This window comes from Staurois parvus, unplaced genomic scaffold (assembly GCF_062004578.1).
Source record: "Staurois parvus isolate SC_StPar_1 unplaced genomic scaffold, SC_StPar_1.0 ptg002073l, whole genome shotgun sequence".
Taxonomy (NCBI): domain Eukaryota; kingdom Metazoa; phylum Chordata; class Amphibia; order Anura; family Ranidae; genus Staurois; species Staurois parvus.
In genome coordinates, this window is record NW_028319869.1 from 234,392 (window position 1) to 251,400 (window position 17,009).

Sequence of the window (17,009 nt, forward strand, 5' to 3'; positions counted from 1 at the left end):
CCTTGCCTTCTTTTTATGTCAAAATGTTAAATGTTCTCATAAGACAGGAAAAGAAAATCCCCTGAATGTGGCACAGACAGGAATTTGAACCCTTCCCTTGTTAGGACCTGGAACACTGGCTGGTGGCACTGTGGTTCCCAGAGCAGAAGGCTGTAGTACCGGTGTCCACCTGCAGGTGTCTCCAAACAGCCAGCATATCTAAGTAATCAGTTTCCATGGGATGCTGGCTGTTGGGCGGGTATTTAGTCCATTTTCCATCCTTGCCTTTCTTTTGTGTCCCATGTGAAAAGGTTTTCCTCCACTTTCTGTCTACCAACAAAACAGGAAGTGAGAGAAGACCTGTCTAAAGTGAGAAAAATTCCCCCTAAAAAAATTCCCCCAGTTGTCACCAGAACAAGTGTCCTAATTGGAAGACTGTTTCAGTGCAACTCAAAATGTTAAATGTTCTCATAAGACAGGAAAATAAAATCTCCTGAATGTGGCACAGATAGGAATTTGAACCCTTCAATTGTTAGGACCTGATCACTGGCTTGTGGCACTGTGGTTCCCAGAGCAGAAGGCTGTAGTACCGGTGTCCACCTGCAGGTGTCTCCAAACAGCCAGCAGATCTAAGTAATCAGTTTCCACCAGATGCTGGCTGTTGGGCGGGTATTTAGTCCCTTTTCAATCCTTGCCTTTCTTTTGTGTCCCATGTGAAAAGGTTTTCCTCCACTTTCTGTCTACCAACAAAACAGGAAGTGAGAGAAGACCTGTCTAAAGTGAGAAAAATTCCCCCTAAAAAAATTCCCCCAGTTGTCACCAGAACAAGTGTCCTAATTGGAAGACTGCTTCAGTGCAACTCAAAATGTTAAATGTTCTCATAAGACAGGAAAATAAAATCTCCTGAATGTGGCACAGATAGGAATTTGAACCCTTCAATTGTTAGGACCTGATCACTGGCTTGTGGCACTGTGGTTCCCAGAGCAGAAGGCTGTAGTACCGGTGTCCACCTGCAGGTGTCTCCAAACAGCCAGCAGATCTAAGTAATCAGTTTCCACCAGATGCTGGCTGTTGGGCGGGTATTTAGTCCCTTTTCAATCCTTGCCTTTCTTTTGTGTCCCATGTGAAAAGGTTTTCCTCCACTTTCTGTCTACCAACAAAACAGGAAGTGAGAGAAGACCTGTCTAAAGTGAGAAAAATTCCCCCTAAAAAAATTCCCCCAGTTGTCACCAGAACAAGTGTCCTAATTGGAAGACTGCTTCAGTGCAACTCAAAATGTTAAATGTTCTCATAAGACAGGAAAATAAAATCTGAATGTGGCACAGACAGGAATTTGAACCCTTCAATTGTTAGGACCTGATCACTGGCTTGTGGCACTGTGGTTCCCAGAGCAGAAGGCTGTAGTTCCGGTGTCCACCTGCAGGTGTCTCCAAACAGCCAGCAGATCTAAGTAATCAGTTTCCACCAGATGCTGGCTGTTGGGCGGGTATTTATTCCCTTTTCAATCCTTGCCTTTCTTTTGTGTCCCATGTGAAAAGGTTTTCCTCCACTTTCTGTCTACCAACAAAACAGGAAGTGAGAGAAGACCTGTCTAAAGTGAGAAAAATTCCCCCTAAAAAAATTCCCCCAGTTGTCACCAGAACAAGTGTCCTAATTGGAAGACTGTTTCAGTGCAACTCAAAATGTTAAATGTTCTCATAAGACAGGAAAATAAAATCTGAATGTGGCACAGACAGGAATTTGAACCCTTCAATTGTTAGGACCTGATCACTGGCTTGTGGCACTGTGGTTCCCAGAGCAGAAGGCTGTAGTTCCGGTGTCCACCTGCAGGTGTCTCCAAACAGCCAGCAGATCTAAGTAATCGGTTTCCACCAGATGCTGGCTGTTGGGCGGGTATTTAGTCCCTTTTCAATCCTTGCCTTTCTTTTGTGTCCCATGTGAAAAGGTTTTCCTCCACTTTCTGTCTACCAACAAAACAGGAAGTGAGAGAAGACCTGTCTAAAGTGAGAAAAATTCCCCCTAAAAAAATTCCCCCAGTTGTCACCAGAACAAGTGTCCTAATTGGAAGACTGTTTCAGTGCAACTCAAAATGTTAAATGTTCTGATAAGACAGGAAAATAAAATCTCCTGAATGTGGTACAGACAGGAATTTGAACCCTTCAATTGTTAGGACCTGATCACTGGCTTGTGGCACTGTGGTTCCCAGAGCAGAAGGCTGTAGTTCCGGTGTCCACCAGTAGGTGTCCCCAAGCAGTCAGCAGATCTATGTAATCAGTTTCCACCCGATTCTGGCTGCTGGGCGGATATTTAGTCCATTTTCAATCCTTGCTTTAATTTTATGTCTCATGTGAGAAGGTTTTCCTCCACTTTCTGTCTACCAACAAAACAGGAAGTGAGAGAAGAACTGTCTAAAGTGAGGAACATACCCCCTTACAAAATTCCCCCAGTTATCAATAGAATACGTTTCCCAATTGTCCCAACTGTTTCAGTGCAACTCAAAATGTTAAATGTTCTCATAAGAAAGGAAAAGAAAATCCCCTGAATGTAGCACAGAGAGAAATTTGAACCCTTCAATTGGTAGGACCTGGATCACTGGCTGGTAGCACTGTGATTCCCAGAGCAGAACGATTTAGTTCCAGTGTCCCCCAGCAGGTGTCTCCAAGCAGCCGGCAGATCTAAGTAATCAGTTTACACTCGATTCTGGCTGCTGGGTGGGTATTTTCAATCCCTGCCTTCCTTTTATGTCCCATGGGAGAAAGTTTTCCTCCACTTTCTGTCTACCAACAAAATAGGAGGTGAAAGAAGACCTGTCTAAAGTGAGGAAAATTTCCCTTTACAAAATTCCCCCCTGTTGTTACCAAAACAAGTGTCCCAATTGGAAGACTGTTTCAGTGCAACTCAAAATGCTAAATGTTCTCATAAGACAGGAAAATAAAATCCCCTGAATGTGGCACAGACAGGAATTTGAACCCTTCAATTGTTAGGACCTGGATCACTGGCTGGTGGCACTGTGGTTCCGGTGTCCACCAGTAGGTGTCTCCAAGCAGTCAGCAGATCTAAGTAATCAGTTTCCACCCGATTCTGGCTGCTGGGCGGGTATTTAGTCCCTTTTCTACTAGTAATAAAGAAAATTAATAATAGCGCCTATGGTCAAAATAAAAATTATATAACTCACTAATAGTGTACGAGCTGCAAAAAATCACCATGTATAAAGTGTAACAATTAATGCAATAAATAATTTGCGCTAGTAAATATATATATAAATATATAAATAATAAAAAAATAAAAAAGTTCAAATCATAAGTCCAGAATAAAAATACCAATACCACAGAAAAATGTGCAAAAAAACTTTTGTGCAAAAAAAGTGTCTAGATATGAAAAAACATCACCAAAAAACCTTGATAATATGATGGCAGGTCATCCATAGATATATTTTCAGAAACGAAACTCTGCAGCACACCGATCCTCATCGATCAAATAACAAAATGAAAGAAGCTTTTCAAATTATCGGAAATCCACTTCTCCAAAAGAAAGAAACCACCTTCAATCGTATCCAAGGAGGAAGATGCCAGGCACTCGAGAAAAACAGAGAGACTTCATGGTGCAGTATTATAAAAGCCAATTCCTTTATTAGGTACTCATTGCACTTACTCAGGAGGTGTCCCAGCCGACACCAGCATCAACAGCATAGCAGCAATCACATGGGGCGGCTTGCCTGCGTGATTCCCCATTGATGTCAGCTGTTAGTTTCTTGTGAAGTGAATATTTAATGAGGTTGCGACGTCTCACATCCATCCGCTCCGTGAGGACGTCGATGACGAAACGCGTAGGGCGGAGCTTGATTGATGTGACGTCATTACGTTTGGCTGCTAGCTACTGCGCGTGTGCTGAGTAGCTAGGCTCGTTTTATGTGATTGCTGCTATGCTGTTGATGCTGGTGTCGGCTGGGACACCTCCTGAGTAAGTGCAATGAGTACCTAATAAAGGAATTGGCTTTTATAATACTGCACCATGAAGTCTCTCTGTTTTTCTCGAGTGCCTGGCATCTTCCTCCTTGGATACGATTGAAGGTGGTTTCTTTCTTTTGGAGAAGTGGATTTCCGATAATTTGAAAAGCTTCTTTCCTTTTCTACTAGTGTTTCTTGCTTCATCGTTTTGCTCTGCTAGCCAGATACTGCTTGCCATTTATCCTGTCCTGACCCTGATTCTGATCTTTTTCTTGCCCTGCACCCTGTACCCTGCTGCCTTGTATCTGTTCTCCATGTTCCTTGATCCCAGTCCTGGTTTCCCCCTCCTCCTTGCATCTTCGGTTTTACCTTGTTGATCCATGTTCCCCATTTTGTGCCTATTGTATATAGTTTGTTTGTTAGGCTGTCACTCAGGTTGTTTGTTAGGCATTTTGTTATTGGGTTATAGTTCACTTGTATCTTCATGTTTGCTGTGTTTCCCGTTTTCTTTTCTTTTAATATTAATAAAAGTTTTTTCAGCGGAAACGGAGGGGAACCCAAATTCCGGCACCTCCAACACTAAATGTATGTAATGGAAAAAAGGTGCTTGGGTGTGCAGGAGGGCCTTTTGATGCTGGCTGTCGGGGGCTCTATTATTGCTGGGGGGGTGGATATCTTAATGAGGGAGGAGTCTATTGTTGCTGGCTGCTGGGAGATCTGTTGTTGCTGGAGTGGGTCTATTGTCGCTGGGGGGTGGTTTTGTTCCTGGGAGTGCTTTTGGTACTGGCAGCAAGGGATCTATTTGACTGCTTTTTATGTTTTCTAAAAGTGTTACTAAACCCATCACAGTACAATCAGTCTGTAGATGCAGTAAAGAATGCTTGTTATACTCACTGTGGAACCTAAGGGGTTAACCCTCCCCACTGTGTAAAAAGTCTGACTGATCCTGTTTTCTCTGATCCTCCTCTTCTTCTACTGTTCCCAATCCATCTGCTGATGGTACAGAGCTCTAGGAGTCACTCTGCACATGCTCAGTTTACTGTGTATTGCTAGAGATTTTTTTTCTTTGAGAGGGTGCATGTTTGGGAGGACCAATCATAACTCTCCAGACAAAGGGTCAGGGGTTATGAAGCCTCATAGGACATTCAGAAGAGAATGAAAACTCCTCCTACAAGCTTTAACCAGTGCTCAGCCAAACACTGATAGAAGTCACAAGACTGCTATATAATGCTGATGGAAAAGGTATTTAGCAGTTTATATTTACTAAAATAAGTGCATTTCCATGTTGTGTGTACTGTGGGAGACCGGATATAGTGAATGCAGGGTCCGGGGAGACTGGATATAGTGAATGCGGGGTCCGGGGGAGAATGGATATAGTGAACGCGGGGTCCGGGGAGAGTGGATATAGTGAACACAGGGTCCTGAGAGAGCGGATATAGTGAATGCGGGGTCCGGGGAGACCGGATATAGTGAATGAGGGGTCCAGGGAGACCAGATATAGTGAATGCAGGGTCCGGGGATGCGGATATAGTGAATGCGGGGTCCGGGGAGAGCGGATATAGTGAATGCGGGGTCCGGGGAGCGCGGATATAGTGAATGCGGGATCCGGGGAGAGCGGATATAGTGAATGCGGGGTCCGGGGAGCGCGGATATAGTGAATGCGGGGTCCGGGGAGAGCGGATATAGTGAATGCGGGGTCCGGGGAGAGCGGATATAGTGAATGCGGGGTCCGGGGAGAGCGGATATAGTGAATGCGGGGTCCGGGGAGAGCGGATATAGTGAATGCGGGGTCCGGGGAGAGCGGATATAGTGAATGCGGGGTCCGGGGAGAGCGGATATAGTGAATGCGGGGTCCGGGGAGAGCGGATATAGTGAATGCGGGGTCCGGGGAGAGCGGATATAGTGAATGCGGGGTCCGGGGAGAGCGGATATAGTGAATGCGGGGTCCGGGGAGAGCGGATATAGTGAATGCGGGGTCCGGGGAGAGCGGATATAGTGAATGCGGGGTCCGGGGAGAGCGGATATAGTGAATGCGGGGTCCGGGGAGAGCGGATATAGGAATGCCTGGCCCGGGGAGAGCAGATATAGTGAATGCAGGGTCCGGGGAGAGCGGATATAGAGAATGCGGGGTCCGGGGAGAGCGGATATAGGAATGCAGGGCCCGGGGAGAGCGGATATAGTGAATGCGGGGTCCGGGGAGAGCGGATATAGTGAATGTGGGGTCCGGGGAGAGCGGATATAGCGATCTCTTTACTTGTTGAGCTATGCTTCATTCCTTTCTTTGATGGCAATGCGGGGTCCGGGGAGAGCGGATATAGTGAATGCGGGGTTCGGGGAGAGCGGATATAGGAATGCGGGGCCCGGGGAGAGCAGATATAGTGAATGAAGGGTCCGGGGAGAGCGGATATAGTGAATGCGGGGTCCGGGGAGAGCGGATATAGTGAATGCGGGGTCCGGGGAGAGCAGATATAGTGAATGCAGGGTCCGGGGAGAGCGGATATAGAGAATGCGGGGTCCGGGGAGAGCGGATATAGGAATGCAGGGCCCGGGGAGAGCGGATATAGTGAATGCGGGGTCCGGGGAGAGCGGATATAGTGAATGTGGGGTCCGGGGAGAGCGGATATAGCGATCTCTTTACTTGTTGAGCTATGCTTCATTCCTTTCTTTGATGGCAATGCGGGGTCCGGGGAGAGCGGATATAGTGAATGCAGGGTTCGGGGAGAGCGGATATAGGAATGCGGGGCCCGGGGAGAGCAGATATAGTGAATGAAGGGTCCGGGGAGAGCGGATATAGTGAATGCGGGGTCCGGGGAGAGCGGATATAGTGAATGCGGGGTCCGGGGAGAGCGGATATAGTGAATGCGGGGTCCGGGGAGAGCGGATATAGTGAATGCGGGGTCCGGGGAGAGCGGATATAGTGAATGCGGGGTCCGGGGAGAGCGGATATAGTGAATGCGGGGTCCGGGGAGAGCGGATATAGTGAATGCGGGGTCCGGGGAGAGTGGATATAGTGAATGCGGGGTCCGGGGAGAGCGGATATAGCGATCTCTTTACTTGTTGAGCTATGCTTCATTCCTTTCTTTGATGGCAATGGGAGAAAGTTCGCGGGCAATGATTTTTGTGCACCCCAAGAAGACGCATACCTATCGCCAACATATTGTACCCAACCTATAAAAGACCAAGATCAAGGGCACATAGAAAAAGCTATCTCTAACCTTCTTCACGACATTCAGTTTATCCGGTGCGTGGTCAAAGAGCGTATCGAAGGCATCTCTTTCTGGAAAAGAAAAAAGATAAAAACATATAAAAACATATAAAAGCTCAGTGAGCGGTGCTGAATCACACATATCATCTGATAGGTTCACCTCCTATTAGAGTACAACTTTGGTCTCCCATAAACGGATATGTGCTACTGAACGTCTTAACTTCAAAAAGTTCCCTCCCCCTCCTCCTACTTATCCTCCATAACCTGTATATAAAAAAAAAAAAAGTTTACTTACCTTTTTTCAGGACAAATTGGGCTTTTATTCGGTGGTAAATGGTAATGGATATCTCTTGATTTTTTTTTTTAAATTTAGCTGTGTGGTTCTTGTTACTACCATAACCTACCACCAAAGAACAACCCAAAATACATTTTCTAGCTCTTGTCGATCGCAGCGATACCATATATGTGTATGTTATTTGTTGTTTATACCCGGAGTACAGCCAAGAAACAATAGTGTGCATTTTGTTTTGTTTTTTGCCTAAAACACACTGACACTAATACCAATTTAAAAAAAAAAAAAAATGACCTTTGACCCTGACCTTTTCAGCTTGACCTTTGACCCTGACCTTGACTCAAAACACTTACCCTGGCACTGGACTAGATCAAACCTTGATCTAGGTATTCTTTATTTTTTAAATATTTATTTTTTACAAACATTTTTTTTTCTCTATGCCAGGAGTTAGAGAGATACAATGTATCTCTCTCCTCCATTCATAGAGAAGAAAAAAAAGGGGGGGGGGCAGTCTATACAGTGACTGATCACTGTGATAGCTAATCAGAGGCTATCACAGCGATCATGTGACCTAGAATCGGGGGTCCTGGATCCCGACCCTGAGATCGTGACCCGGGGTTCTCAGTGACACCCCGGTCTTTGTGTTGGGAGCTGTGCACACAGAATTTCACAATTTCTCTATGTTCTGTCCATGATGAAGTAGCAGACATGGTAATGCACGTGGTCAGAATAGCACCAGTTGCATAGCACCCGATGTACACAGGACGATGTCTTTGGGCACACTGACTTATGAAGGTCGGTGCTTCCTGTGACTGTGCATGCAGCCATGTGCTGCCATCTACTGGTGTATTACAAAACTAGTCTCAAAATATTTTGTCACCACCTTGTACATTATCCTCTACATCCAGTTCTAAAGTGTTATTCAAAGAGTGCAGTGATATGTGTGGAAGCTGAGAGATGGTCCTGGGACTCTATGAAACATCTATCAGGCAAAAGCAAGAAACAATTCAAACATATCAATTCTTACCATGTCTGCCTGATAAGGCCCTTTGGAAAGAGAAGAAAAAAAAAATATTATCAATCTTCAGATTACAACACAACCATATTTATCTCTGCACAATTATTTAGCTCAAGAATGAGGAAAACAAGCAACCTGACTGTCCATAGACCAACGATGAGTACATCCTCTGTAGAGCGACCCGACACTGCTGTGCAGGGGCGGACTGACCATTTGGAAATTTCCTAAACCCTGGACCCCGCATTCACTATATCCGCTCTCCCTAGACCCTGCATTCACTATATCCGCTCTCCCTAGACCCTGCATTCACTATATCCGCTCTCCCCGGACCCCGCATTCACTATATCCGCTCTCCCCGGACCCCGCATTCACTATATCCGCTCTCCCCGGACCCTGCATTCACTATATCCGCTCTCCCTAGACCCTGCATTCACTATATCCGCTCTCCCCGGACCCTGCATTCACTATATCCGCTCTCCCTAGACCCTGCATTCACTATATCCGCTCTCCCCGGACCCTGCATTCACTATATCCGCTCTCCCCGGACCCTGCATTCACTATATCCGCTCTCCCCGGACCCTGCATTCCTATATCTGGTCTCCCCGGACCCCGCATTCACTATATACGGTCTCCCCAGACCCCGCATTCACTATATCCGCTCTCCCCGGACCCCGCATTCACTATATCCGCTCTCCCCGGACCCTGCATTCCTATATCTGGTCTCCCCAGACCCCGCATTCACTATATCCGGTCTCCCCGGACCCTGCATTCACTATATCCGCTCTTCCCAGACCCTGCATTCACTATATCCGCTCTCCCCGGACCCCGCATTCACTATATCCGCTCTCCCCGGACCCCGCATTCACTATATCCGCTCTCCCCGGACCCCGCATTCACTATATCCGCTCTCCCCGGACCCCGCATTCACTATATCCGCTCTCACCGGACCCCACATTCACTATATCCACTCTCCCCGGACCTTGCATTCACAATATCCGCTCTCCCCGGACCCAGCATTCACTATATCCGGTCTACCCGGACCCCGCATTCACTATATCCGCTCTCCCCGGACCCCGCATTCACTATATCCGCTCTCCCCGGACCCCGCATTCACTATATCTGCTCTCCCCGTACCCTGCATTCACTATATCTGCTCTCCCCGGACCCTACATTCACTATATCCGCTCTCCCCGGACCCCGCATTCACTATATCCGCTCTCCCCGGACCCCGCATTCACTATATCCGCTCTCCCCGGACCCCGCATTCACTATATCCACTCTCCCCGGACCCTGCATTCACTATATCCACTCTCCTCGGACCCCGCATTCACTATATCCGCTCTCCCCGGACCCCGCATTCACTATATCCGCTCTCCCCGGACCCTGCATTCACTATTTCCGCTCTCCCCGGACCCTGCATTCACTATATCCGGTCTCCCCGGACCCTGCATTCACTATATCTGGTCACCCCGGACCCCGCATTCACTATATCCGCTCTCCCCGGACCCTGCATTCACTATATCCGCTCTCCCCGGACCCCGCATTCACTATATCCGCTCTCCCCGGACCCCGCATTCACTATATCCGCTCTCCCCGGACCCTGCATTCCTATATCTGCTCTCCCCGGACCCCGCATTCACTATATTCGGTCTAACCGGACCCTGCATTCACTATATCCGCTCTCCCCGGACCCCGCATTCACTATATCCGCTCTCCCCGGACTCTGCATTCACTATATCTGCTCTCCCCGGACCCCGCATTCACTATATCTGCTCTCCCCGGACTCTGCATTCACTATATCCGTAAAGGAACAGAAGTTTCGCCTGTTATATGGGGTGAACTTTATGACCCGGTTAGCCGATTTTCAAAATCAATGATGGCACCATCGGATTACCGAGCGAACGTTTTCGATTTTCGGATGAAAAATCGTTCGGTATTCAAACCATGTATGGCCTGCATTACTTTTAAACAGGGCAGTCCTCTGTGCAGCACCCAACAATGACCTCATTCCTCCATATTGCTGCTCCCATTTGGAGCCCGGGACGGGACCATTGCCCTTTCCTCTACTCCCATTCCCTTCATTCCTTCTAGACTACTTCATGAGCTGAGTGAGAGGACACTGACTGCACCTCCACCACCGCAGGTCCTCATTAGCATCAATGCATGAGCCGCCGTTCTCACAGACATCTGCGTCCGATTATATGGTGGTATTACGTACTCTGTGTCACCAGTGATTTCCTCCTGAATCTGGCGCGACTGCAACATTCCATCCAGCTTCTGTACCGGAAAAAAGGCATACAGAGAGGTGATGACTAAACATGACTTGTTACATTTATTTATTTCAGGTACTTATATAGCGTCGTCAATGTACTCCACACTTTACATATATATTGTACATTCACATCAGTCCCCGCCCCCGAGGAGTGTACAATCGAAGGTCCCTAACTCACATTAATGCATACACATACTAGGGCCAATGTAGACAGGAGACAATTAACCTCCCAGCATGTCTTTAGAGTGTGGGAGGAAACCGGAGTACCCGGAGGAAACCCACACAGGCACAGGGAGAACATGCAAACTCCAGGCAGGTGGTGCCATGGTTACATTATGCTAAATACTTGGAACAAAAATTTCTTCAAAAGTCCCACATACATCATTCAACCAGCAGAAAGATGTCTATATGCATGATAAGGCACAATCTGCAGAAGAAAAAAAAAACTGCCCACTTTATTAGGTCATCCTGTTCAATTGGTTGGTAACACAAATTGCTAATCAGCCAATCACATGGCAGCAACTCAATGCATTTAGGCATCTAGACTTGGTGAAGGCGATTTGCTGAAGTTCAAACCGATCATCAGAATGGGGAAGAAAGGGGATTTAGGTGACTTTGAACGTGGCATGGTCGTTGGGGCCAGACGGGCTGGTCTGAGTATTTAAAAAACTGCTGATCTACTGGGATATTCACACACAGCCATCTTCTGGGTTTACAGAGAATGGTCCGAAAATGAGAAAATATTCAGTGAGCGGGAGCTGTGTGCAGGAAAATGCCTTGTTGATGCCAGAGGAGAATGGGCAGAATGGTTTGAGATGATAGAAAGGTAACTCAAATAACCACTCGTTACCCACATGGAAGGAAAATATCTTTGAAATATATTTAAAAAATATTCTTCCCATATATACTGACATATATTTGAAATATTCCAATTTTGGCCATATTCAATATATATTAAAAAAAAAAAAAATTTAAAATATAAACTGCATGTCGAAATGCATATTTTACATATTACAATATATATGAAACATTTTAAAAATATATTTTTTATAAATATATTCTTCAGATTTTTAAAGACATACAGTGTATTTGAAAAAAAAAAAAAAAAAATTATATATATATATATATATATATATATATATATATATATATATATATATATATATATATTTTTTATTTATTTATTTCACGTACTAATATAGCGCTGTCAATTTACGCAGCGCTTTACACATATATTATACATTCACATCAGTCCCTAACCCTCAAGGGGCGTACAATCTGAGGTCCCTAACATACAGTTGCAAGAAAAAGTATGTGAACCCCTTGGGATTACGTGGAGTTTTGCATGAATTGGGCATAAAATGTGCTCTGAACGTCATCTAAGTCACAACAATAGAAGAACACAGTCTGCTGAACATAATACTACACAAACATTAGATGTTGCCATGGTTTAATTGCACATAACATGTAAACATTCACAGTGCAGGGAGGAAAAAGTATGTGAACCTTTGGACTTAATAACTGGTTGACCCTCCTTTGGCAGCAATAACCTCAACCAAACGTTTCCTGTAGTTGCAGATCAGACCTGCACAACGATCTGGAGTAATTTTGGACCACTCCTCTTCACAAAACTGTTTCAGTGTAGCAATATTCTTGGTATGTCTGGTGTGAATCGCTCTCTTAAGGTCATGCCACAGCATTTCAATCGGGTTGAGGTCAGGACTCTGACTGGGCCACTCCAGAAGGCGTATTCTGTGCTGTTGCAGCCATTGTTTTGTTGAATTACTTGTATGCTTTGGGTCATTGTCCTGTTGCATCACCCATCCTCTGCGTAGCTTCAGTTGGCGGACAGATGGTCGTACGTTTTCCTGCAAAATGTCTTGATAAACACTGGAATTCATTTTCCCATCAATGACAACAATCCATCCAGGCCCTGAGGCAGCAAAGCAGCCCCAAACCATGATGCTCCCTCCGCCATGTTTCACAGTGGGGATGAGGTTTTGATGTTGGTGTGCTGTGCCTTTTTTTCTCCACACATAGTGTTGTGTGTTCTTCCCAAACAACTCAATCTTGGTTTCATCTGTCCACAGTATATTTTGCCAGTAGTGCTGTGGAACATCCAGGTGCTCTTTTGCAAACTTCAAACGTGCTGCAATATTCTTTTTGGACAGCAATGGCTTCCTCCGTGGTGTCCTCCCATGTACTCCATTCTTGTTTAATGTTTTCCTTATTGTAGATGTGTCAACAAAAATGTTAGCATGTGCCAGAGATTTCTGTAGGTCTTTAGCTGACACTCTGGGATTCTTCTTTACCTCATGCAGCATTCTGCGCTGTGCTCTTGCAGTCATTTTTACAGGACGACCACGCCTAGGGAGAGTAGCAACAGTGCTAAACTTTCTCCATTTGTAGACAGTCTGTCTTACCGTGGACACATGAACATCAAGGCTTTTGAAGATCCTTTTGTAACCCTTTCCAGCTTCATGCAAGTCAACAATTCTTGATCATAGGTCTTCTGAGAGCTCTTTTCTGCGAGGCATGGTTCACATCAGACAGTGCTTCTTGAAACCAGTAAACCCAAAACAGGTGTGTGTTTTTAAGGGCAGGACAGCTGTCAGCAACACATCCAATATCATCACACTGATTGGAGTCAAGGTTGGCTCACTCCTGGCTCCAATTAGCTCTGGGAGAAGTCATTAAGCTAGGGACTCACATACTTTTTCCTCCCTGCACTGTGAGTGTTTCATGTTATGTGCAATTAAACCATGGCAACATCTAATGTTTGTGTAGTATTATGTTCAGCAGACTGTGTTCTTCTATTGTTGTGACTTAGATGATGTTCAGAGTACATTTTATGCCCAATTCATGCAAAACTCTACGTAATCCCAAGGGGTTCACATACTTTTTCTTGCAACTGTATATATATATATATATATATATATATATATATATATATATATATATAAAAACACACACTGCATGTTGAAATGCATATTTTATATATTACAAAATATATGAAAAATATTTGTAAAAATATAAATTTATAAATATATTCTTCAGATTTTTAACACATACAAAAGTAATTTTAACATACGCCCCTTGAGGGTTAGGGACTGATGTGAATGTACAATATATATATGTGTAAAGCGCTGCATAAATTTACGGCGCTATATTAGTATGTGAAATAAATAAATATGTTGAAATGCATATTTTATATATTACAAAATATACGAAACATATTTTTTAAAATATATTTTTTATAAATATATTCTTCAGATTTTTAACACACACAAAAGTAATTTTAACATATATTTTACATATATTTGTAAATGCATTACAAAAATGTAGATTAAATGTAAAGACATACAGTATATTTAAAAATGTATTTGTAAAAATATTTTTCATATATTTTTTATTATAAACACATTTCAAAATACAGTATATATATATATATATATATATATATATATATATATATATATTGAAATACATTTTGAAATGAATTGAATACGGCCAAAATTGTAGTATTTCAATCATATGTCAATATATTTGGGAAGAATATTTTATAAATATATTTTTCTTTTATGTGGGTACAACCAAGGTATGTAGAATCCCATCACTTGTGTCAATGGTTCAGGCTGGTGGTGGTGGTGTCATGTTGCGGGGAATATTTTCTTGGCACTAGCAAGGTGGACCTAATAAATTGGCCGGTGAGTGTAGAGTTTTGGGATTTTGTTGGAAATAGGTGACAAGGGACCATATTTCCACCATTGGAACCTGCCGACATCCAACCTTTGGCACCCAAAGCAATCATCACGAAGTAGGATTCAAATGCCCAGCATGCTAACAGTAAATACGGTCCTAGAATGACATCGCTTCTGTTTTAGGTAGGCAATGCTGCATTTCCCAGGATTTTGGTGAACCGTTTTTTTTTTTCAACAAAAGAAAAATAAATTCTATTATTTATTTATTTTTTTTAAATATGAAACTAAGCTTAGGATGACACTGTAAGGGAAAAAAAAAACAAATACTTCTGGATGTGGCTGTCCTTAAATGCTTAAAATTAACAAACATCACACTACAGTCATTACTGCTCTGGTTTCAACCTAAAATCAGATACACTCTGTAGTAAATCAAATCTGACAGGCTAATTGCAGTGTGCTCTGCAGACCATTACCCACGTGCTGGCTATTTATTAAGTGTCAAGCGAGCTAGTGCACATCTCAATATAGTCCTACAAATGGGGATAATCAGGTTGGGAGGTTGGCAACAAGTGTAGCACTCATTAATTGTGCACGTCAGACATAGATGTTAAAAAAAAAAAAAAAAAAAAAAAGGGACACAAATTGAATCTCACCCAAGGTGAAAGAGAAAAAAAAATGCATTCATTTTCATGCAGTTTTCAGAAATCTATTACATTTTCTCTTTAGAAATCCCTTTGGGTACTCAACAGTTCAGGGGATTGAAGTACTAAGAGCAAGATTGGAAATGAGTCAACAGAACACTTTGGAAAATTTAACACAAAAAAGACACAAAAGAAACGAGAGGCAGCATATCTTATTGTAGGGTCAATGTCAGCGCTAGAAAATGGAATGGGTTGTAGCCAAGTACTACCCAAAGCCTTTGTGACAAAAATATGAGACATTTCCTTTGCTGGACCAATGCCTAAACTCTTGAAGTTCTTCATTTGCATCTTCACCGGCTTCCATCAAATGTTATAATCTATGATCAAAAACTCCATAACCCTTGTGATCCAGTTAGGAGCCACCAGCTATCACAAAAACAATGTCGAAAAAACAGGGCCTATAGAGTACATGTAAGGTAGCACTAGACTTTTTGGGTGGTGTGGTCTGTGATGGCTTAAAACAGTGGTCTCAAACTGTGGCCCTTTGCTTTCCTTTATCCGACCCTTGAGGCACTATTACTCCTACTGACACCAACAATGGGGGAATAATTCTTGCTACAGACCCCAACAATGAGGCACTATTCCTTCCACTGATATTAATGATGGGGCACTATTCCTCCCACTGACACCAATGATGGGGCACTATTCCTCCCACTGACACCAATGATGGGGCACTATTCCTCCCACTGACACCAATGATGGAGCACTATTCCTCCCACTGATACTAATGATGGGGCACAATTCCTCCTGATTCCAATGATGGGACACCATTCCTCCCACTGACACCAATGATGGGGCACTATTCCTCCCACTGACACCAATGATGGGGCACAATTCCTCCTAATTCCAATGATGGGGCACCATTCCTCCCACTGACACCAATGATGGGGCACTATTCCTCCCACTGACACCAATGATGGGGCACTATTCCTTCCACTGATACCAATGATGGGGCACTATTCCTCCCCCTGACACCAATGATGGGGCACTATTCCTCCCACTGACACCAATGATGGGGCACTATTCCTCCCACTGATTCCAATGATGGGGCACTATTCCTTCCACTGATACCAATGATGGGGCACTATTCCTCCCACTGATATCAATGATGGGGCACTATTACTCCCACTGACACCAATGATGGGGCACTAATCCTCCCACTGATTCCAAGGATAGGGCACTATTCCTCCCACTGATTCCAAGGATGGGGCACTATTCCTCCCACTGATACCAATGATGGGGCACTATTCCTCCCACTGACACCAATGATGGGGCACTATTCCTCCCACTGATACCAATGATGGGGCACTATTCCTCCCACTGATACCAATGATGGGGCACTATTTCTCCCACTGATACCAATGATGGGGCACTATTCCCCCCACTGATACCAATGATGGGGCACTATTCCTCCCACTGATACCAATGATGGGGCACTATTCCCCCCACTGATACCAATGATGGGGCACTATTCCTCCCACTGATACCAATGATAGGTCACTATTCCTCCCACTGGCACCAATGATGGGGCACTATTCCTCCCACTGATACCAATGATGGGGCACTATTCCTCCCACTGATACCAATGATGGGGCACTATTCCTCCCACTGACACCAATGATGGGGCACTATTCCTCCCACTGACACCAATGATGGGGCACTAATCATCCCACTGACACCAATGATGTGGCACTATTCCTCCCACTGATACCAATGATGGGGCACGATTCCTCCCAATGATACCAATGATGGGGCACTATTCCTCCCCCTGACACCAATGATGGGGCACGATTCCTCCCAATGATACCAATGATGGGGCACTATTCCTCCCACTGATACCAATGATGGGGCACGATTCCTCCCAATGATACCAATGATGGGGAACTATTCCTCC

At 44.5% G+C, this 17,009-nt stretch overlaps 1 protein-coding gene across 2 annotated transcripts in view; it reads right to left on the bottom strand.

Moving 5' to 3' along the window:
* The window catches only part of PARVA (parvin alpha), a 115,054-nt gene that overhangs the window by 16,185 nt on the left and 81,860 nt on the right, over positions 1-17,009 (bottom strand). For both annotated transcript variants that reach the window (XM_089664858.1, XM_089664859.1), the window contains exons 7-9: positions 10,660-10,718; positions 8,451-8,470; positions 7,142-7,203 (exon numbers count right to left, since the gene is read on the bottom strand). In XM_089664858.1, coding sequence (XP_089520984.1) covers positions 7,142-7,203; positions 8,451-8,470; positions 10,660-10,718 — 141 coding nt within the window. The remainder of the gene's footprint in view (positions 1-7,141; positions 7,204-8,450; positions 8,471-10,659; positions 10,719-17,009) is intronic.